The sequence below is a fragment of the Genypterus blacodes genome, unplaced genomic scaffold (assembly GCF_046128005.1).
Source record: "Genypterus blacodes isolate CSIRO-AG114 ecotype Tasmania unplaced genomic scaffold, CSIRO-AGI_Gbla_v1 ptg000022l_1, whole genome shotgun sequence".
NCBI lineage: Eukaryota > Metazoa > Chordata > Actinopteri > Ophidiiformes > Ophidiidae > Genypterus > Genypterus blacodes.
Window position 1 is genome coordinate 1,885,620 of NW_027466835.1, and position 21,881 is coordinate 1,907,500.

Genomic DNA, 21,881 nt, shown 5'->3' on the forward strand with positions numbered 1-21,881 from the left:
ACTTAAGTGAACAAAATGTTTTTATTTTATATAAATCTCATGATTAAAACCTGCAAAATATATATCTACAACAAGTTATTTGGTGTATTATAAAATTACGTCTCTAGATATGTTGCACAGTTTCACCTCCTGTGCATTAAAACAGGATTCAAGTTATTTGCATAAAAATCCTATGAACAGTTGGCCTGCATTGCCAATGAGCTGCGTGCGCTGCAGTCACATGGCTCACCGCATGTAAACATTTACAGAGAGGAGACAAAACCATCAATCACCGGAGTGAATGGCTTACAAAATGCATTTCAACGAATGCACAGGCACAAGCAATGCAGGCACATGAGATGGTTGGATTGACCCCACGGGGGCAAACATGTTCAGGGGACACGACCCCACAATCGGTCCTCTGTTACGCAACCGAGACCGCAGCTCTGATGACTTTGACTCAGTTTGTCTATGCAAAGCAGATGACTACACGTCTACAGTCTTGCCAGTGTCCTTTTATCTTTGTTAGCACAGTTAGTAAACTAAATAAGTCCACAGACCTTTAGGGCTCTAGGTGAGCTCACAGCAGGGGGTCAAGTACCAGATGTGCTATTATCTGCAGGACAGAAAGGAAACGAGAGAAGAAACAGTTTGTAAAAGAAGAAAACAAGGACAAAACACATGCACACTTTTAGCAATTTACATGCTGATAAAGACATCAACACTTACAGTTCCGTGTCCTCGATGTAGTCGGGATCCTCAATGGCCTCCAAATGTCTCTTACAGGCATCTAGGATCTTCTTCCTGGGGCCCAGGGGGATGTGGATGCTCTTGAGGTCACGATCGGTGCAGAGCAGCAGCGCTTCCAGGTCAATCTTCTCCCTCCTGAAAATGGAGGAAAACTCGCTCATGCTCTGCGTGGCCAGGAAGACCTCCAGATGGCTCGTCTCAGGCTCGTCGTCATCGTCCAGCCCCAACTCCACTTCCTCCCAGGGCACCTCCTCCATGTTCCTCTCCTGCAGGCTTCGCGCGCTGCCAATACTGTCTTCGTCTATACTCGCCGAATGCTTCAGCCTACTGAGCAAACGCACAGTGTTGCCCGACCGGCCCACGCTGGGCTCGTCTCGCGTGCCCATGTCGAACATCCCCCCGCTCACGTAGTTCCTCCTGAAAACCATGGTGCCCAGCCCAGGCCGGTTGAACAGGGAGTCGTGTCCCGAGTCTGTGCTGATTTCAGAGTAGTCCACGTCGTGTCCGTGCAGGTCCGGCTCGCTGATGGCACGTGAAATGGCGTCGTCGTTGTCTCTGGAAAACATGTCGCGGACGTTGCGGCGGCCGCGCTCCCTCGGGTTCGCGTAGGTCCCCTGTTTGACAAACATGACATCGTTGCCCAGCTGAAGGCCCGAGAGGGAGCGCACACTCTTCCTTCCGTCCTCGTAGATTTTGAAGGTTCCCTCTCCTTGTTTTCGTCTATCTAACTTCCTCTGGATCTTTGTCTTCCCCCGGTTTGTGGCATGGAGAGTAGCCTGACAGGACAGAAGAGACACAGTCGGATCAAATTGAACTGAAACTGAAACAAATGATCGGAAAGTAGAGGAGACAAAAATGCATTGATCCAGCATAGACGGTTTGCTCCTGACCTGAGAATATGGCACACTGATGGTGGCTGCGTTAAAATTCCGCAACCTGTGGCTGATGGAGCTGCCGGTGAAGCTGGAGAAGCTCATGACGTCAGAGGCGGAAGCTTCAGACACGTCCTTGTGGAACTTCCGCTCCATACGCTTGTGGTGCTTCTTCTGCAGCTTCACGCACTGTTTGATCCGCCGCTCGGCGTCGCGGAAGGCCCTGTCCTTCAGCTTGTCGATCAGCTTGGGGTTGAGGGCCGTCTGCTTGGCGGCAATGTTGTCCAGGTAGCGGACACAATCCATGTGTTCCTTCGTGGCGGCCATGTCCAGCGGCGTGTGGCAGTCGTTGTCCAGGCACCATATGTTGGCGCCGAAGGACACCAGGAAGAAGAGGCAGTTGAGGTGGCCGTTGGAAGCTGCCAGGTGGAGCGGCGTGTTGCCCCATAGGTCGCACTTGTCGGGGTCTCCTCTGGGTGGCATGGAGCAGAAAATGAAGGTTTAGACTCAGAGAAGCTATACGGACAATATGAGCCTGGACCCTGACGACCTTCTCTGCGTCTTCTCCTTATTTGACCCTAAACAAAGCGACTTGCTCATCTGCAAAATTTGTTGATTATGTTTTCAGCAATGATCTGCCATCCGTGAGTTGTTGGGGTCTTTTAATAATTCATAATCTAAACTCCATCTATCCATGTCTCACCTACAGGGGAACCCTTTAGAAAGGCTCTGACCTCCTGGTAAACAATGGAATGGCTTGATTACACCGCCACACACACACACACACAGGGAATTTACATGTGTGTGCGTAACTAATAACTCCATCAGCACTCATCTTTGGCAGAGATCATGACCTCAGCATTACCCATCTACCCGCGCTGCTCTGTGTTGCTGTTGATCTGTAACACGAGTGCGAGCGTGTCAGTGCCGTCGCCATACTACCTGGATCCAGTTTCAGCGGAGGGGAAGACCGAATAGGTTACACCCAACTCACAACACAGCACGGCGGCGCGGGAGTGTGTGTGTGTGTGTGTGTGTGTGTGTGACGTCACTCTGAAGGACTGATGTGCATGAAGCGTTTTAGTTTGACCCTCCTGCTCAATCTGCAGCTCATCTTCACTCACTTCCCTGCATGTTTGTTCTAATCTGTCTTCCATCATCCATCAATATTGTCTAACAGGGCGAACGCGGGATTCAAAACCTGTTCTCCATCCTGACAACTTACCGCCAACTGAACTAAAATAACAGTTTGAGCCATTTTGTTTGGTTTAGAATAAGCATCACACACTCTAAATCCTACTAAGTCCCTACAGTCGTGCACAGACTGCTGAATATTTGATGAGATGAGGAGGTGAGGCCGCCGTGGAATTGCAGATGCATTATTAATGCGTATGGCTCTGTGCGGCGTTCACAGGGAATGTGTGTCGGATCTTCCAGACTCAAGCAGGGCAGCGATTAACACTTCCCACACTGATTTCAACCCCCCCCCACCCCCTCTGAGGCCCCCCCTCTCCGTCCCCCCCCCACCCAGCAAGATTGAGTTTAAATTAAAGACGTGTTAGTTTGTCGTTTGCCGTTCGGTCGTGAAAGAAGTGTTGCTGGAGGTCAAATGAGGATTAGTGGTCATCATGTGTGTGTATATGAGGAAATAACAATAAAGCGGCGTTCAGACATGGGAACCACACTGATAATTGCACTCCGGAATGGATGAGAAAGTACATTACGACATAAATCAGACAGTAATTAGCCCGACAATATGTTCTATATTTATGCTGAAACATTTATCACCTTACTAAACTCGGATTCTACTCGCTTGTGAGGACCTTTTTTTAGTTTTACGCGATGGCTTTATCTGCCGTAATTTATGTCTCTCCCATAATAGCAACAGTTGTGCTATTCATTTCCTCCTCCCCTGTTCTTTCTCACATTACGGGCAGTTTCCCCCTTCGCTTCCTCTGACAGCTTGGAGTTACTGCGTCGGGCTCCCCAACGCAATATACATGCCAAATATATTCCTGCATTACATCTTTCTCATAAAGTTGTCAAGCAGCATTAAACTTCTCCTCATTATGTCGCCGGGTCTCACCAGGGCTGAAACATTATTGCAGCTATAATCTTTAATTTTAGTACCACATGTCAGTCAGGTGTTTAGTTCTAAACCAGAGTTCCTGTTTTCTGCTTCCAATAATAGAATATTATGTCTTTGGGAGCTAAATGCCCCCCTGCGGCGCCTGTTTACTGTGATTCCATGGGAATTTATTTACTATTACACTGAGTCACTATGACATCGTGCCTGATTTGCTGCATGTGTTTTTTTTTACGAAATCAGGCTGTGCACATAAACGTCCTCTACGTTTATGTCATTCTGATCCCACGCAGTCACTCCAATAAGCAACACGCGCCGTTCGGTCTGAGGGCAGAGGGAAGCAGGTTCAGCTTTCCAATCACGGCCAGCGTACACACACTCACAAAGCGCCTGACTTTGATGCAGCCCGCTCTCAGAAAAACCCAATTAAGCTTCTTCACAATGGGCCCATTTTTTCGGACTGTGCAGGGAAAAGAGGCCGCGGAGGAGAAGAGGATGAGGAACAGGCCGCCGTCTGTTTCCTCGTCCACGCTGTCACTTTGTCTTACCAGGAAATGACAACCTGATTATCCATTTCCCATGTGGAGAATAGAACAAGCACACAGCAGCAGAGGAAGAACTGGTGGAAGAATTTGTTATAGTTTTGTCACTGGAGTTCTGTGTTGGTGCTGCACCTCTAAACTGCTCTGACCTGTTTTCCATTCCAGACTAATTAATCTCAAGTTATTTAATTCATTAAGACTCATGCAGTCACTCCAGAGACTTCAATGACCAATATTAAAGACAAGCTCAATATCATGTAGTGTGAAATCTTGAAAATCATCACAAAAGATTTAATGGTTTCATCTCCCTTTGAAAATGCAGCTTACTCCACCAACATGGAGATTTTGAGACATTGATTAATTGGCTAATAAGCAGCAGCTGTGAAATGATCGGTGTCATGACGTCATATGGCACGTTAAACCACACTAACCTGCAGCAGCCGATATGTGACCTACATTGTTCCTGGTGTATTGTTACCTCAGCTTTGCAAAACTGTGGAACTTTGTTTCCTTCATAACACCAAGATTCTGATCAAACTGAAGCATTTGGAGGAGTTACTCGCTTCTTAACACACACATTGATATTCATGCTTTTAACTTGTTTCCGTACCGGTAGAGTCATAACAAAGCATCTGCTCGCTTGTATGATTCACTTGCTTCTAGAAATTATTAATTACCGCCTGATGGAGACACTTTCCATTATTAACGCGCTGCTGTTATTCTGGGCTCCATTTTTCGGTTAAAGCGGCTCACACATGTTACCCACCCGCGGCCCGCGATCAGCCGCAGAGCCTCCAGGTTGCCGTGGTAAGCGGCCCACAGCGTCGGCGTCATGCCATCCTCGTCCGGCGCGTTCAGGTCCCGGCGCGTCGCCTCCCTCAGCAGGTCCAGGTATCCGTCCCGCGCCGCCCGGTGGTATCTGTCATTCATGGCGCGCTCTTGATCCGCCCGCGACCCCTTTCCGCCGCACCAAACCCACCATCGTCACCCGGCTGAAGTGAAGTAGACTGAGCCGCCGAGGAGACGGTTTGCCCCGGCAAACACGCAGCCCGCGTCTGTCCCGGGTGGATGAGCGGCAGACGGAGCGCGTCGCTGGTATCCACGGAGACGCAGGGGCGCGCTGAGGCGGTAACAGTGCTCCCGGTGGCCAAGGGGGTACGCGCCAGACCTGATCCACCTGCTCTAAACAGCTCTCCTGTCACACAAATCACTTTAAAAGTCAACAGTCAAAAATCATTAGAAATAAATAACTTTCTTTCTTTCTTTCTTTCTTTCTTTCTTTCTTTCTTTCTTTCTTTCTTTCATATTTTGGGATATTTATACTATTTACTATACACTTCTATTTTCATGTTTAATTGAGTTAATAATGGAGATTTTCGCATCATGTTGCATTGTTTCTAATATCTTATGTACACTGCAGTTCAGCTTATTGAATGTTTTTATTCAATTCACAATATTCCTTTAGGGTGGAAAGTTTCAATCTCAATTCTCCCGAGTTCAATCAAAGATACCGTCTACAATAGTGAAGTCACATTGTTCCCAGGCAAACTTTGACAATACTATAATTATGTCATACTTTGCAAACAAAATGTATCCAACATTAAACACAAGGATCCAGTTTTACGGCTCCGGGCATTAAAACAAGAGGAACCAAACTGTTTGAACAGCTATGTCTGTGTGTGTCTGTGTGTGTGTGTGCGTGTGCCTGTGGCAAAGTGAAGGATGTTGTTGGAATTATTAGTCGTTGTTTCTGTGTAAACTCCATTGAAAACTTGTTCAGTGTATTTCCGTGTATTTCACTGTAGCTGAGAATAAGGACGACTACTTTACTTTCATCAGATAAGGTGCAAGGTTTGTCAGTCAGGTATGAATTTGGTGTGTCACTTGACACGGACTCAAGTATTCAACCAAAATGATGCCTGTCCAAATACATTTCCTTCTTGTTATAATGAGTTATTGTTCTCAGAAATTCTCTTTCCGACAACACAGACAATGGTGAACCGAGTGTTGCAATAAAGCCACCCTACAAGATTCTACTGATCTGAAGTGATGATACAGTAAGTGGTGCACCTATAGCTTGCAGATTCACAATCTCTGTAAACAACCGAAACAATAGGCACGATTCAACCTTTTTATCAGAACACGTCAAGGAGTTTGCAGCAGAACGCGGCACAGGCAGATCTCTTCCAAGAATCTATTTCCCTGTGAGCAGTGAATCAAGCGGAAAGGCTAATAAGGGATCCACACCTGCATGGGAATTTGGATCACTGCCCAACTTCAAGGAAAAGGTGTAATAAACCTGTACAGTACAGACGACATATAAAGCTGCTAAAGCTGTTGACAAATGCAAAGAAATCATAAACAAAGCCGTTTAAAAAAATACAGTGTATATTTTGTCATCCTTAACTTTATTATGTTTGTTTTGTAATTCTTTTTTCACGGTTTTAGACATTTTTTCCGAGTGCCTGACATTTAAAATGTATCGTAACATCAAAAAGTTGCTGTTAGTCCAAAGAAAGAACTGGTTTCTTGTTTTTGGAATTTCCAGAGAAAAGCCTTTTTTGTCTGAAGGTTTGAACTTATGAATATTATGTGTAAAACATTGCGTGTGTGTGGTATAATTATATGGTGTTGATCATAACAGATTTATTGACACTTGTGACGTACACCATGTCAGTTTTGGGGCATATAAATGGCAGGAAGGCAGAGGCGGCTGCAGAGGAGCGTGCATCACATCTCAGGTAGGCTCCTCAACATTTGGAGGAGGTTTGATTCTTTTCAGGAGTGCTTTGTTAGATTTCCTATGAAAGCTTGATTTTGGCAGTCGCTGCGGGAAAATCATAGAATTCTACCCTGATGCTGCCGTTGTATCACATGTCCTGATATGAGTCAGGTTTTTGGGCAATATTGAGAGAGATATGTCTCCATGAAAATAGAACAGCTAATTCATGAGAACAACGGCTTTGGCTTATCTAAGGAGATTTGTTCATACGGCACTGCCAACCTGGAACTTTTGTTATTCTTCTTCCAAAACCAGAGCCACAGGGGGAAATAAAATCCCATTTGTTGATATTACACTTTTCTTTTATAAAGCACTTGCAGGTGACAATTATACTGATTTTAATTTCATGGGAGGGTTTCGTTCGGGGCGGGATCTGTCGTTAAAGAAAGCACAAGAGAGGGTGTAGCTGTTAAACCTGTAATCCCTTGAATGGACCTGGCAGCTGCACACTGCCCTTTTTTGCGAATATATTTTAAAGACAGCAGCCATGTGTTTGAACTCTGGGTATCCATGTAATTGTTTGTCCACCGGCAATCAATGTGAACCGTGTAGGATGACAGCCAAGGGCAGGGAGACGGAGGAGGACCACTTGTCCAACGACGTCAACGCAGCAGGACAAGAAAGCAGCGCCAGGTGTGAGCCCGATGTCACCCTCGCCTCCACGGCAGCCGGCAGAGAGAGGGGAAGGAACTGGGGCTGGATGCTGTCCGGGATCATTGCTGTTAACATCCTGATTCTGGGCTGCGCTTTGGTCAGTGGCAGCGCCTTCAGCAGCGTGGGTGTCAGCACCTCACACCTGCAGATATTCCTCATCATTATCATCCTAAACAACACCATTTGGATGCTTTTTTACTGCTTCCATACGTCTAGAAGAGAGCATGCAGTGCTTTACAAGGACGGCCACGCTGGGCCCATATGGCTTAGAGGTAAGAGGATGTGTTTGCTGAAGGATGCTCCTTAGTTGCAGAGCTGTTTTGTGAATTTTCCCTATTTATTCTTATTTCATATTCATTCTTCCTCCAGGAGGCCTCGTGCTGTTTGGGCTTCTCAGTATCATCATGGATATTTTCAAGATCGCGAGCTACGTGGGCTTCCTGCACTGTGATTCTGCTGTCAAGGTTGCTTTCCCTGTCGTGCAGCTCGTTTTTGTAATTGTGCAGGTGAGAATTCCATCAACGCACAATAGAGAAACAAAGAAACAAGCACTCCAGACTTCACAGTACACATGAGGTCAGTTTGTACAGCAGCTAAATATTGCAAATAACATGAAATCAATTTTCAGACGTACTTCTTGTGGCTCCACGCCAAGGACTGTGTGCAGCTACAGAGAAACTTAACCCGGTAAGCGATACTGGATTTGACCGTTTTTTCTCTTTCGACTCTCACTCTGTGTAATCCAGCAAAACACCACCGGTTTAACCTCAAAAACAAGGACAGAGAGAGAAGCATCATTGTCTCTCTCACACTGAGCATGATAAACTGCACAAGAGTTGGAGTCACAATAGTTGTGCAGTTGTATTGCGCAACTGTACCTAACAAACTGGCAGCTGAGGTTTTTCTGTTATTTCCCTGTTGTTTTTAGCTGCGGGCTGATGCTCACCCTCTCCACAAATCTAATTGTGTGGATGGCAATGGCGACCGAGGAGTCTCTTCACCAAACAACCGCCCCCGAAGAGCAGGATAACACCACCAAGCTGTACGGTCGAATGCAATACATCAGCAGAGGTAGGAAGTAAACTAAAATCCAAATAAATAGAATTCTGATGAAAGTATCCCACTGCTGAAATTCTCTTTTGTTTTGCTTTGTGTCTTTCAGCAAGCTACGGAGATGATGAGTGCATGTGCAGCCACTCTTCTTGCAGCATCTTCAAAGAGGCCTACTACTACCTGTACCCGTTCAATATCGAATACAGCCTCTTTGCCTCCGCCATGGCTTACGTCATGTGGAAAAACGTGGGCAGAGTAACAGAAGAACACGGCCACCACCATGTGAAATTCCGTTCGAGGGATGTATTGCTCGGCCCCGTGGCTGGAGTCCTCCTGGTGGTGGCGGGTCTTACAACCTTCATAGTGTATGAGGTGAACGTGGAGAAGGGCGACGACGATAAGAAGGACGACGCCCTGATGATGTACTTTGTCATGAATATAGTGATACTCAGCCTCATGTCCGTCTCCACTGCGATTGGCTGTGCGGTCCACAGGCTGGACCAGCGGGAGCACGTGTCTGAGAAGAACCCCACACGCAGCCTGGACGTGGGGCTGCTGGTGGGAGCCTCCCTCGGTCAGTTCATCATCAGCTACTTTACCATTGTGGCTATGGTAGGAACCGGAGCTGAAGATTACCTGGATGGCCTGAACTTAGCCTGGGCGATCCTGATGGTCACTCAACTGGCCCTGCAGAATTTCTTCCTTATTGAAGGCCTGCATCGGGAGCCCTTCCATGAGGCGCACCCCGTCACCGTGTTCGCAAATCCTTACGTGCTTCAACCGAGCAAAGAACTGAGCGGCCTTGAAGAATCAGACATGGACGCCAAGCCCAGTCAAGAACAGACGGGGGACGACCAGGTAGTCCCGCACAAAGCGAAGCTGTCGTGGAAGAGAAGAGTACTGAAGGAGGTCTGCGTCTTCCTCCTGCTGGCCAACATCATCGTAAGTATTCTTCCTCGCTGCAGACTCACAATCACCGCTGTATAACTCACCAAACACTTAACCCTTTACCGCTTCTCTCGCCTCCCTGACAGCTCTGGATCATGCCTGCGTTCGGCGCTCGACCGCACTTCGAGCACGACACTGAAATCAAATTCTACCAATTCAGCATGTGGGCCGCTATCGTGAATATTGGACTACCTTTTGGGATCTTCTATCGAATGCATTCAGTGGCCGCTCTGTTCGAGGTGTTTGTGAATGCATAATATTGCACAGCCAAGTATTCTGACGCGATGGAATCTGTTTTTGTAAATGTCTGAAGATGCATATCAACTGATAAATGTCACTTTATTATTTCACATCAATGTAAAAATTATTCTATTTTGAGTTTTTAAAGTGTATAAAATATAACTGTGAAGCTGCTTGTCCTCTTTATCACAAAATCAAAGCAAATAAAATAAAAAAGCATTCTGAAGGAGGCTGAGTCAATGTGTCATTATTATTATTATTATTATTATTATTATTATTATTATTATAATTTTACAAATATTTTTTTACATACTTTTATATAATAATATTTAATTATTGATGTATTTGAATTTAAACTTAAATTTGAATTTTGATTTCAAATTTTATTTCTATTTTAACGGTTACATATTATATGACCGAGATATTTTTACAAGAAGCAATTACTTACCAGCAAGGAAACAAACATAATGAGGTAATTTCTTGCCCCTGAATGGTTGCGGTTGTTGGTTTATGGGCGTGATGCGTTTGAGTCAGGCAGCTCCGCGGTCACCTGTCTGGCAGGTCCTTAGCACATGAATGTGTTTACAACCACGTCACCAGGAAGTGCTGCGGCTGCTGAAGGTGTACAACGATGTCGAGACAGGTAATCGGTTGTTTTGATCGATACTCAACGTTTTTGACCGATATGCTTCGATGTGCGACCACGTGAGGAGAGTTTAACGTTTCTGTCCGGTAAAGTGACATTTTTACGTTTACAGGATCCACTAGACGCTCCGCTGTTTGGCGAAGAGGAAGGACCGATCGACCTAAAACAGAATAAAATCAGGTTTGATCTGCGACTTTTGTGCTGATTGTGTCCTGATTACATTTGATGAGTTCATGTATCGATCCTATGATGTGTTGATGAGCTCCGTCTGTGTTCAGGTTTCCTCTGGCCACCTTCTTCCACCTGTTCTTCAGAATCAGCGCCATCCTGGTCTATTTACTGTGTGACTGGTTCAGCAGTCGGTTCATCGGCTGTATGGTGCTGATCATCCTCCTGCTCTCCTGTGACTTCTGGACTGTCAAAGTAGGTCCTGTGTGTGTGTGTGTGTGTGTGTGTGTGTGTGTGTGTGTGTGTGTGTGTGTGTCACTATCAGGCCCTTTATGTTTTTTGATCCTTTTCTGCCAGAATGTATCAGGCAGACTGCTGGTGGGCCTCAGATGGTGGAATCAAGTGGACGAAGATGGAACAGGCCACTGGGTGTTTGAGTCAAGGAAGGTGAGCACAAGGCCCATAAAATGCCCATAATAATCTCAAATATAGTTAAGAGAACACCTGTGAGAGTGTTACTAACAGTTATGAGAAATCAATGAAACCAACTGGGCAGAAAACTTCATTACTTGAGCAAAATATCTGAAAGGAGATGACACAGACTGGAAACTTGAACTGATGCTGGCTAAATGTTTGTTTACATCAGTAATAAATAGGCCAATTTCTTAGGTACACATCCATTACATCAGTATATTCTATTTAAATTGTACATTTGTGAGTCTGATGGTGGTTTTGTTGAATTTGCATCTCAGAGGTGTTGATTGAACTAAAACTGCATTTCGAGAGTTGGACAAAATAGTAGAAATGCTTTTCAATACAATCTGTTCAAATGTGTCCATGAATGTTTCTCAAAATTAGCGATTGTGCCTTTAACTCAATCACAAAACTCCTCAGGTGGAGAAACAACATTCAAAAACAAGAGGAGGAAGTCCTTTGTGTATTAAAGGGTCTTATTTTCTTTCTAAGTGTGTCCTTGGCGAGTAGCAACCGCGGCGCCCGGGAAAGTGATAAAGATCCTGCTGGATGACTCACAATGTCACGTTCATGTGTTGAGTGTATTGAAAGGTTATATATCTAAAACCTTTGAGATGTGCAGAGATTACTCACAGGACAAACACAGATCAGATTACATCGTTCAGTCACATTGTCCGCTCCCTTTAGAAATGCAGCACAGCATAATGAGGACACTGGAAATGACTTCCCGAAGCACTGCAGCTCCTTTGTGGATCCGCGGTGAATAGAATGAAATAAAACCCTCCTGCCTTTCATTTGGACAGACACGCAGTCAGAACTCCGCCTCCAGTGCCGAGGCCCGGATCTTCTGGCTGGGCCTCATTGTGTGTCCCATCTTCTGGATCATATTTGTGTTCAGCACGCTCGTGTCGCTGAAGATCAAGTGGCTGGTCAGTTGAATTTGTCAGTGAAATGTAAATCCTTCAATGTTCCGCCTCATCATTCCTGCTTCATTCTTGTCTTCCCCCCTCCCCCAGGCTGTGGTGATTATGGGCTTGGTCCTGCAATGGGCCAACCTGTACGGATATGTGAGGTGCAAAGTCGGAGGGAAGGGCAACTTGAAAAACATTGCAACCAGCTATATTGGTGCCCAGATCTTCAGGCAGGTGTGTGTGACAGCGTCCATGATCTGCTGTGGACATTCTGTTGTTGCTGTGTTATTTACGTGTGACATTTGTGTTTCTGTCTTCTTCCTCCCTTTGCTTGAAGGCCACACAGAAAACAAGAGCATGACCACAGCGCTGGACGCCTTCTGTTATGTATTCTTACCTCCTGTTGGGCAGGTGGCTGGTATCTCTGTTTTCTGAGACTAGGTGGGAAATGGCACATTGATTTGTTGGTTTGGGGTCAATTTGTGTAGATTTCAATCACTGACTGAATTTGTAAATGTTTAAAATAAAGTTCTATCTAATTGTTTTTGAGATTTGATTTCATGGCTGTACAGGGGATGATGATGATGATGATGATGCATAGCAAAATGTATATTTTGATTGGTGTAACGTACACACACATAGACACAATCCAAGTGGCTGAGGTTAGTGTAGAGAAAAATGAACCAATATATAAATAAAAGTAATTTGATGTAAATTAGTTAAAGCAGTTTAGCAGCATATTTGATGTATATACATGTGTGTCATGCATGCATATACCAAAAGGTTTAACTTATTATTTATTGCATATTTACTTTAACGCTTTGAGAATAATCACAACAAAGATTCATCAAATTAGAATAATCACCAACATGCTAGTTGAAATGACGGCTGGGTCACAGGTTGAGGCCCTGAGAGTAAAAACAGGTCGTTCAGCAGCCAACCACTAGATGGCGACATGTCTCAGGTATATGGAGACACCAGACTGTCACATGAACGTAAAAGCACAGAGCAGGTTTAGAGAAACTCAGCGAAAATTATGATATTCTTCCATTTCTTTAATGTTAAGCAGTGAGATACCAGCATTAGAAGGAATATATGATGACGAATAAAAGGAACATCAAACAGCGAAGCGTTTCTACTCATTCAGAGCATCTCAAAGACGAGCTGTTAGACTTTTTAGAGCAGCTCAGCGCACTTTTGTCATGGAAGCGAGTCATGCAGTGTGAGCAGGAAGTGGTATAAGAATTAGTCGTACCAGAACGAAAAGTGGTCAATTTCACACGTGTAGGCCAACATGATAGAAAACATTGTAGTAAAGTACACCACAATAATGACGATATAGACCCAGAAAACTATCTTGTCCACTTTGTTGGCGAGCTCCAGGTGTCTGTCATTCTCCAGCTCTTTAACGTTTAGAGCCTCCAGGAAGAGAACCACCTTTCTGAGCAGACTCTCCTCGTCCTTGGCGCCCGGCTGGATGACAGTTATGTCAAGTTTGGGTTCTTCGTCAGCTAAAACAGCAGAACAGGCTGAATTTGTTATTTTCTGTCAGTATTTGTCTTTCATGAATGAATGGTAGCATTGAAAACACCCAAAAGTATTGCAGTGAAAACACAAAATGAAGTGTATCACCTTGGTTGGTCTTGCCGCTTGAGATTTCAGGGGACTTCTTCCACCCACAGCTGAAAATGAAGCTGCCATCTCGGGCAAAACGAGTGAGGATCATGGACAACAGCATGTTCAGAACCAAGAGGATCAGACAAACGCAGAAATGGCCTCCTGCACAACACAGCAGAGGTTCATGACTCCAGCTCAGGTCAGAATCAAACTGTAACGAGGATGCTGTGTTCCTCTACACGACCGTTGTGTGTTTGTGTGTGTGTGTGTGTGTGTGTGTGTGTGTGTGTGTGTGTGTGTGTGTCATGCATGCGAGTTGACTAACTGATGATGGGGCTACATTGGCTGTCTCCAGGAAGCAGATCATTGAGGATGATGAGGAACATGGTGAAGCTGAGCACCAGAGTGACCTTGAAAGAGTTTCGCTCGCCGCCTCCGAATGGCAGGGAGAAGCTGACGACATCGGCCACGATGATGAGGATGGTGGGCAGCAGCAGGGTGATGAAAGGGTTTTTGTATTTGGTGCTCAGTCTCACCTGGAGATCAGGATGCCACCATTTCACAACTGTGGTTTTAAAATGACCCCCCGTCCCCCCCGTGTGTTTACTTACCATGATGTAATTGCGGTCATGTCTTTTCTTTTGCAGCCCCACCTCGATGGTCTCCCAGTCGCCATGGGAACCGTCCACCAGCCTCACTTGGCCCAGTACGAGTGTCATTCCACAGGCTGCAAAATAAGACCTCTGGTGTCAGTTAATGGTCAATCAGATCAAACTGCTCCCATCACCAAAACCAGAAAGCCAAACATTTGTAAATGCAATTTGGATATGTTTGTTTATTCTCTCAAGGTAAATGTTTCAGCCACTGCTTTGATCCAATGACCATGAAAGTCTGCGGTCATAAAGACGGAGCACAGATTAACCATTCATGTTGTTATGTCACGATCACACTGATTCACTGCGCTCACTATCGGTGGCCCAGGCTTGGATGGCAACAGGGCACTCGTCGCCAGCAAAAGGATAGTTGAACAGGTTGACCTCGCAGTCGATCTTTGCAGTTATGATCACTATGTGTTCAATGGTGCCATTACTGTAGACCAGCAGGTCGCTGGAGCCGTGAAGCATCGTCGTAGATATTCTAAAAACAAGAGAGAGGAGAGAGGAGAGAGGAGAGAGGAGAGAGGACGTCACAGCTCCACATCAAGAAGATCACGAATGGAATCAGTGACAACTTAGTAGCAAAATAAAGACAAATGAGAACAGATGCGTGTTGTTTAGGAGACGTGAGACATTCACCCGTTTGTCACTTTGATTACTGGGGTCCAGACTTTATTCACAGGTAGGACCAGCTCAGTAAAGGGGTAGACCGATGTGTCCCAAGACAAGTCAGGATCTATCCATCTCTGCAGTGTAGAATCAAAAATCAGCCAGTGAAACAAAGTCTTTGCATCTCTTGGTTTGTTTCATCGTCTTCCTCACACTTACAATCTGAGCTATCAGGCGACTGTTTAAGATCAGGTTCTTTGTGTCCTGTGAGGAGATTTGAAAGAGTTAAATAATCTCATTTTTAGGCTTTTTAACGGTACGTAAAATACATGCAATGAATAAAAAAATAATGATTGTTTAAGACCAAACTTACAACAGAGAGTGTTTCGTACTCAATAAACGGCACAAATATTTTTTGAGTACAATTGTCACTCTGTGGCTGAGTTAAAAATTCTTGTTTCACCAACTTTTCAGCCAAACATCTTCGCTCTGTGCAGAGGGAATCAGCACGTCTGCATCCTAAACGCACAGACGAAGGGGAAAGACTCGTTTGTGGTTATTAACGATTGTTCCACGGAAAATATTTGTCCCGAAAATGACTTAAATGAGACTTACCTGCTGTTAGTAGAGTCACCGTGACGACCACTTCCCACAGATTACAGAGGGTCAACATTGCTGAATTTGTCTTCCTTATTATCTTATTAACTGCAAAGCCTATGAATGTTGTGTGCCTGCCTGCCTTCCTGCCTGAGACGCTTAAATAGGCTCGCCTGTGATGTTTGAGCAAACACAACTCGGCGGCCAACACATGAGCACAAATCAAAACAATGGCAGCTGACAATAGTATGCAAGAATACCATTGCGTGGCTAATTGCTCTGTGATATGAGTGAGAGCTGAACTTGTGTAAACAGAAGCTAAGTGTAGATAGGAGCAGATCCAGCTGCGCTTTGTGCTGTATCACTCTGCATCACAATGGGAGTGTAGCTATTAAACAGAACCCGGGACATCAGGCCGTCCACAATGGACAAGCGCCTGGTTTGTGGACGCGTGACAAAGACCTCAGGCTTGTGGTTTCTGTGCGGTGAGCTTCTCTGTTTTGCCAGCTGGATGATGAATGAACGTTTCATCATGTCATTTCTATAGAGGGCTTATGGGTAACATAATTAATCTTAATTAGAATTTCCCTCTAGCACGGGGACAAAAATATTTATTTCACCTTATAGATTATTTCAGAGTCGTGTGTGTTTCTTTATTATCAACATTTAACACAACATTAATACACATTTGTTTCATGTCTGATTCAATAGAATATCTAATATAAATGTATATTCTGCTTTTTTCTTTATATCAAACTAATTTCACTTTAGAAGTTTGTGGCTGATATGGAAAATCCAGAATCCAGACTTGAAGACCGGCACAGCATTCAATACCATCAAGCCCTGCAAGCTCCTGACCAAGCTCCTCAACAAGCTCTTCACCAAGCTCAGACATTCAGGGCTAAACACCTGGCAGGCAGACCCCAAGCTGTGCACCACATCCTCCATCCTCACCCTCAACAACGGCGTCCCTCAGGGCTGCGTGCTCAGCCCTCTGCTGAATCACCTGTTCAGGCACGACTGTGTTGCGACCCACAGCTCCAACACCATCATCAAGTTTGCTGATCACTTGCCCATCAGAAGGTCTGGTGCCAGGACAACCACCTCCATCTCAATGTTAGCAAAACAAAGGAGCTGATTGTGGACGACAGGAAGTGACAGGAAGAAGGACACGCACCCATCACCATCGACACATCATACATGGTGGAGAAAGTCAGCAGCTTCAGGTTCCTCGTTGGTGTAAACCTAGAGGAACCTGAAGCTGCTGGACTCACCACACAGACACCATCACCAGGACACCAGCTTGTCCCTCTTGTCACTCAGTGTTCTCCCTCATGGACCTCCACAGATTCTCCACTACTGACTGTCCTGTACTTTCTCATTTTATGGGTGTATCATGTACTGCCGTAAAGGAAGAAATATAGCTTTTGTTTTTGCTTTGTTACTATGAAAGTGGCAGATTTATAGATCTTTCCTTCCCGGTTATCTCTCAGAGGAATGTATCTTATCTCTTTCTTCACACTTCGTCCCAGGAAATCAATCCTTGTTGAATGGGTGCGCATAAAAAAAGGGAGGAAGGTTCAAGTGGTGTTTTTCCAAAACATTTTCGATGAGTGTCATAATGTTGTTTTGGTGGTGTCGCCTTTCCCGTAATCACTCTGGCCGTTATGGTCGCCGTAAAGGTGTTGTTACGTGGCTCGGCGGCTCGGTTGTGATCTCTCGTCTTATCAGAAGCAAATTGAGGACAATTGAGACAAAGAAAGTCCCGGGGCCGATGAAAGACGCTCAGCCTGATGGAGGCAAAGGTTAACTTTCTGTCTAATGAATCATGGAAATCTGAAGGAGACGGACAAAGATACAGAGCTGAACAATAATTCTGGATAATCTATAAAATATCAGGTTATGGTCGACCTACATGAGGCACATTTCAGGTTCAAGAGGACTTTCATCTACATGGCCTGCAGGATCATTTAAATATTACATGGGTCATAAACTCAGCTAGATCGTCCAATTAGTCTTCAGAGGGAAATGACCTGCTGATATCAGAATGACATGGGACTTTGCCTCAGGATAGACTGGGACCAGCCCACAGCTCCTTACACTGACCCCCCACACACCTCAGAGGCACTTAGTCTTGGAGTTTCTGTGACGGCGGACCAAATCTGCACGAGCACGTAAGTAGAATAATGACACACATTTAATTTGTTAAAGTTCTCTGTGTGTGTGTGTGTGTGTGTGAGTGTGTGTGTGTGTGTGTGTGCGCGCTAATCGAATAACCAAGCAAAGCACTTATTGGAGTTTGGACTTTTTGGAATAACTACTAAAATAAGATAGAAAATAATAATGACATTTCACGAGTAATTACATATTTTTTAAAGTGGATTATTCGAGTTCAATGTGGCATAGCAACACAAAAGAAAGTCATATTTGTGCTGTTGCATAACTCACTTTTGTCTTTTAATGCTTATTTACTTATTTATGCCAATTTGTTGTCGCTAGAATTCAATTTGAATTTTCCTCCGCAAAACCTTTGACTCCTTCAGTTGTCATGTTTACATAAATGTGGAATCTTCTTGAAATATTCATCACACATTTATAATCACATGTTATATTTATGATCACATTTTACATTCATTCTGTTTTCAAAACTCTTAACCTTGATTTGATCAATAATAAGTCGGTGACCCAGACACTTAAGTCTGTTAAAGTGCAGTTACAACACAGGAGGTGTAAATGTTGTGATTCTGAGATCATAAAGCAGATGAGGAGCAGCTGAGTGTAGCTGTGACCTGATCAGGCCATAAAAACTCAATAAAACTCTTGACTGATCCGATCAAACGTGGTTTCCAAACATGCATTGATCTGAAAACACCCATCAGACATAATAAATAAATAAATAAATCTTTCATCTGAGATTCAATCAGCTGTGAGATAACTGAGGTAAATAAAGCTGCAGTCATAAACAAATGCTCAGTGTTGATTGTGTGTTGTGTTCCAAAAAGACGCTGCAGGGTTAAAGTTTGACATTTGAGGGAACGTTTGGAGGTGAAAGCTGCTCAAAGTGGCTCCAGGATAATTATTTACCTCATGAAGCATATAAAAGATTAATAACTGAACTGAGGTCGGGGTTGTGCTTAATTAACCGACGCAAAACTCAACTGAGCGGAAACTCGCTGCACCTGATAACATCACACGTTTCTGATTGGTGGTTTGTTATTGTACCCTCAGTTTACTTCTTTTGTATCTATCTTGTGAATTGTAACACAAATTCAATTCAATTCCTTATTGGGAAACAATAATGAAGCCAAATGAGGCCTTGGGATTTGGGCGAGTCATCCTCCTTAAGAGCTTAAGTCGTAAAACGAGCGCTCACAGAGTTCATCAGCAGGACGTCCAAATGACTCAAAGATAAGGGGAAATTTCCACAGTGCTTTTGTTTACATGCTGACTTGAAGCATAGCAAAAACAAGAAGACATTACACCAAAATGACCCCTCCAAACACAACCCATTAACTTTCTGTGAACCTTTAACTTAAAACTATTTATAACATAAATGCACAACATTAAAACTATGCAGTACAAACACTGAACTCTTAAAACACTACACATACACCCATTATCTATCATAAGCTATTAGTCTCTATGTGTGTGTGTGTGTGTGTGTGTGTGTGTGTGTATACATGAACTTGATTGAACATTTCCCTCTGTGGTTCACTGAAATAACATAACTTAGACAAAGATTAGATTAAATACAAACAGACATAAATTGTGATCATCAGTTTGTGTCAAAGCAGCAGAAAACCTTTTTTTCTAAGTACTATCTTGAAAACATGTCTGATGCATCCCTCCCTCTCCATTTCCAGTCTGATCCAGCACCAGGTCCTGTGAGTCCTTCACTGGACCTGGGCTTTGAGTCTTCTGCGTGATAGAGAACGATCGCTCACATGCACATGTTGTCACTGGAAGTGTGGGGAACATTTTCAACATGATTGTATGTAGCAACCTTAATATTAACATCCCCTGCAGCCCTTAAGTGCACACAGTTAATACCCTCCTAGCCCTTTAAGAAATACACCTGCACCGACAGCTAGTGACGTATAAATGATGCCAGGTGAAGAAATAATTTCCATTTCTTTTCTTTTCCTTTACTGCTGTTCAGCGTTGGCCTGCTGGTATGTCACTCTCATGCTCTTTGTGTTGCTAAGGGTTACTGTTTTTTAAGTCTTTATATGTACTTCAGGTTTGCTTTTGAACGCAGCTCTCCAGTTTAGAGGGCTCAGTCCCTGTTAGTGTTTACTGGTTTTGGCTGTAGTGTCATTGTCTTGCTTCCTCCTCAGTATACTGTGTCACTTCTTTAGAAGCCTGGCAATCGGTGTGTGCCACGCACACGATAAGACTATGTAACTTTAAATGTTTGATTACTGAACACAAAATAACAACGTCCACACGTATGGTCAGAAAACAACAGTGACAGGCTGTAACGCTACTAAACCGAATAATAAGGACGTCATCCAAATGTATGGTCGATAGAACACATGGTATTAAAGTTACAACAGTGATGTCATGCGAAGTAACAAAGTTACAAGTGATGTCATACCGATACAGTATAATATCTGACTTAATCTGCATTACACAGGCTGGCAGTGTGTTTGTGTGTGTGTGTGTGTGTGTGTGTGTGTGTGTGTGTGTGTGTGTGTGTGTGTGTGTGTGTGTGTGTGTGTGTGTGTGTGCGTGTTCACACATTGATCGAGCCTGTAAAACGAGTGTCTCTCAGAGGGTCGGGTCACTTGCACTCTCTGTCGGCTGCATCAAGCACCGCACCTCAGCCGACATGAGCCGCTCCCTAAAGCGAACATCCGGCTCTCTGAGCACAAAGGCGGAGTGAGGTTTCTGTGGAAGCGAGCTGAAGCTCCGTGGAACAGGAAACAGGAACCTTAGTGGGACAGTTTGAGTTCCGTTGCTGCAGAGATTGAATGGAACAGCCTCGTTCACGTGACAGTTCCTCCTCGTCTCACCATGTCACATGACAGAGGAGTTTGATTGACCCATGAGAAATCAATGATACACAGAGATACTAGTCTACTTCTCTCTAACCTGGGATATCCGATCAGCCCACTCTAAAACCACTGAACTGCCCATATTCCCATATTCCCATATAACAGTATGAGCACCTCAAAACTCTCAGAAACAGGTGCAATCACTCCTTGAAAGTGCTCAGAATGGACACAAAGTTTAGTGAGTTTAGTTTACTTTCTGCAGGTAAGAATCAGTCACACGGCGAGGATCTCGTGCTCTCCTCTTCACGGCCAGAGTCGAACATTTCCCGCCTCATTTACTGCCGATTGCCTCGGGCTCAAAGTGACCGTGCCTGTTTGCTCAAACATGAAGGGTTCAGCTTAACAAACAGTCACCGAGCCTTTTACATTCAGCTCACATGTAATGAGTGCAAAGCTGCCGTCCTGCCTCTGTGTACACTTCCTTTCAATGTCTGCACCGTCTCCTGATATGATGCAGATTTCCAATAATGTCTCTATTTGTGTAGCAGAAGTGATTGTTTAATTTATGAGTTGTGTCTGGTTGTGTGTGTGTATGTGCAGGTCTGTGAAAGGATCCCCTGGTCAAAATGGGCTCAGAGGGGGTTGAGCACATCGCTATAGACACTCACCACACCGCCCTCCACCCGCTGGGCCGACGTAATGCCACAGAGCCTCGGCGGATGCGCTACATGCAGAAAGATGGCAGGTTTCCTGTGACGTTCCAGAAGGCCCCTGGGGAGTGGAGCCCATACCTGATGGACATCTACACCACACTTGTGGAGTTCCGCTGGAGGGTGATGTTCCTCATCTTCTCCCTCTCTTACATCCTGTCTTGGCTCCTTTTCGGCCTGTGTTATTGGTTGATGGCCTATGTAAATGGAGACATTAGCGACGTGGATAGCGAACCTTGTGTGTACAACGTGCACAGCTTCTCTGAAGCTTTCATGTTCTCACTGGAGACCCAGGCGACTATTGGCTACGGCTTCAGGGGGATGACTGAGAACTGCATGGTGGCCATTGTTGTCCTAACGATTCAGAGTGTGCTCAGCTGCTTCCTCGACACCATTATCATTGGCATTGTTATCGCTAAAATGGCGTCCGCTCGTAAGAGAGCACAAACGGTGGGCTTTAGTAACTGTGCAGTCGTCAACCTTAGAAATGGCGTTCTTTGTCTCTCGTGGCGCCTTGGCGACTTCAGAGGGAATCATATGTTGGAGGGCGTTGTCAAGGCCCAGTTGATTCGTTATGTGAGAAAAGCACA

General features: G+C 44.7%; 5 protein-coding genes across 7 annotated transcripts in view; 3 read left to right on the top strand and 2 right to left on the bottom strand.

Moving 5' to 3' along the window:
- Positions 1 to 13: 13 nt before the first annotated feature.
- ush1ga (Usher syndrome 1Ga (autosomal recessive)) lies at positions 14 to 5,286 on the bottom strand. 3 transcript variants are annotated; one of them, XM_076143206.1, is made up of 4 exons: positions 4,996 to 5,286; positions 1,620 to 2,073; positions 709 to 1,505; positions 14 to 595 (listed from the first exon to the last, which is right to left on the bottom strand). In XM_076143206.1, exons 1-4 carry the CDS (start codon positions 5,157 to 5,159, stop codon positions 592 to 594), a joined length of 1,419 nt encoding a protein of 472 aa, XP_075999321.1. In that variant the 5' UTR covers positions 5,160 to 5,286; the 3' UTR covers positions 14 to 591. The 3 variants fall into 3 exon arrangements, with proteins under 3 accessions (XP_075999321.1, XP_075999323.1, XP_075999322.1); XM_076143208.1 differs by lacking the exon at positions 4,996 to 5,286 and having other exon boundaries at positions 1,620 to 2,358; XM_076143207.1 differs by lacking the exon at positions 14 to 595 and having other exon boundaries at positions 705 to 1,505.
- A 1,544-nt stretch (positions 5,287 to 6,830) lies between these two features.
- On the top strand, positions 6,831 to 10,135 carry LOC142992687 (proton channel OTOP2-like). Its single transcript, XM_076143205.1, has 7 exons — positions 6,831 to 6,970; positions 7,564 to 7,937; positions 8,035 to 8,171; positions 8,294 to 8,352; positions 8,594 to 8,736; positions 8,828 to 9,660; positions 9,753 to 10,135. Exons 1-7 carry the CDS (start codon positions 6,855 to 6,857, stop codon positions 9,921 to 9,923), a joined length of 1,833 nt encoding a protein of 610 aa, XP_075999320.1. The 5' UTR covers positions 6,831 to 6,854; the 3' UTR covers positions 9,924 to 10,135.
- A 308-nt stretch (positions 10,136 to 10,443) lies between these two features.
- On the top strand, positions 10,444 to 12,649 carry LOC142992731 (Golgi apparatus membrane protein TVP23 homolog B). Its single transcript, XM_076143263.1, has 7 exons — positions 10,444 to 10,549; positions 10,665 to 10,732; positions 10,831 to 10,975; positions 11,078 to 11,167; positions 11,998 to 12,123; positions 12,211 to 12,339; positions 12,443 to 12,649. Exons 1-7 carry the CDS (start codon positions 10,538 to 10,540, stop codon positions 12,464 to 12,466), a joined length of 594 nt encoding a protein of 197 aa, XP_075999378.1. The 5' UTR covers positions 10,444 to 10,537; the 3' UTR covers positions 12,467 to 12,649.
- Positions 12,650 to 13,124: 475 nt separating this feature from the next.
- On the bottom strand, positions 13,125 to 15,707 carry LOC142992730 (5-hydroxytryptamine receptor 3A-like). The gene is made up of 9 exons (XM_076143262.1): positions 15,603 to 15,707; positions 15,361 to 15,506; positions 15,207 to 15,251; positions 15,018 to 15,124; positions 14,690 to 14,859; positions 14,334 to 14,449; positions 14,048 to 14,258; positions 13,738 to 13,884; positions 13,125 to 13,616 (listed from the first exon to the last, which is right to left on the bottom strand). Exons 1-9 carry the CDS (start codon positions 15,658 to 15,660, stop codon positions 13,351 to 13,353), a joined length of 1,266 nt encoding a protein of 421 aa, XP_075999377.1. The 5' UTR covers positions 15,661 to 15,707; the 3' UTR covers positions 13,125 to 13,350.
- A 5,500-nt stretch (positions 15,708 to 21,207) lies between these two features.
- Positions 21,208 to 21,881, top strand: part of LOC142992579 (inward rectifier potassium channel 16-like) — a 1,140-nt gene continuing 466 nt past the window's right edge. Inside the window, exon 1 of the mRNA XM_076143062.1 lies at positions 21,208 to 21,881. This exon is cut by the window's right edge and continues 466 nt beyond it. Coding sequence (XP_075999177.1) covers positions 21,208 to 21,881 — 674 coding nt within the window.

Excerpts from the sequence above, each read along its gene's own strand:
- ush1ga (XM_076143206.1), bottom strand. The coding sequence starts at position 5,159 with ATGAATGACAGATACCACCGGGCGGCGCGGGACGGATACCTGGACCTG. Across the intron at positions 2,074-4,995 it reads CGGCTGATCGCGGGCCGCGG|AGGAGACCCCGACAAGTGCG; the intron begins GTGGGTAACATG and ends CATGCCACCCAG. Across the intron at positions 1,506-1,619 it reads TCAGTGTGCCATATTCTCAG|GCTACTCTCCATGCCACAAA; the intron begins GTCAGGAGCAAA and ends CTGTCCTGTCAG.
- LOC142992687 (XM_076143205.1), top strand. The coding sequence starts at position 6,855 with ATGGTGTTGATCATAACAGATTTATTGACACTTGTGACGTACACCATG. Across the intron at positions 8,353-8,593 it reads CTACAGAGAAACTTAACCCG|CTGCGGGCTGATGCTCACCC; the intron begins GTAAGCGATACT and ends TGTTGTTTTTAG. Across the intron at positions 8,737-8,827 it reads AATGCAATACATCAGCAGAG|CAAGCTACGGAGATGATGAG; the intron begins GTAGGAAGTAAA and ends TGTGTCTTTCAG.
- LOC142992731 (XM_076143263.1), top strand. Across the intron at positions 10,733-10,830 it reads CTAAAACAGAATAAAATCAG|GTTTCCTCTGGCCACCTTCT; the intron begins GTTTGATCTGCG and ends GTCTGTGTTCAG. Across the intron at positions 11,168-11,997 it reads GGGTGTTTGAGTCAAGGAAG|ACACGCAGTCAGAACTCCGC; the intron begins GTGAGCACAAGG and ends TCATTTGGACAG.
- LOC142992730 (XM_076143262.1), bottom strand. The coding sequence starts at position 15,660 with ATGTTGACCCTCTGTAATCTGTGGGAAGTGGTCGTCACGGTGACTCTA. Across the intron at positions 14,259-14,333 it reads ATGACCGCAATTACATCATG|GTGAGACTGAGCACCAAATA; the intron begins GTAAGTAAACAC and ends CCTGATCTCCAG. Across the intron at positions 13,885-14,047 it reads CCAATGTAGCCCCATCATCA|GAGGCCATTTCTGCGTTTGT; the intron begins GTTAGTCAACTC and ends TGTGTTGTGCAG.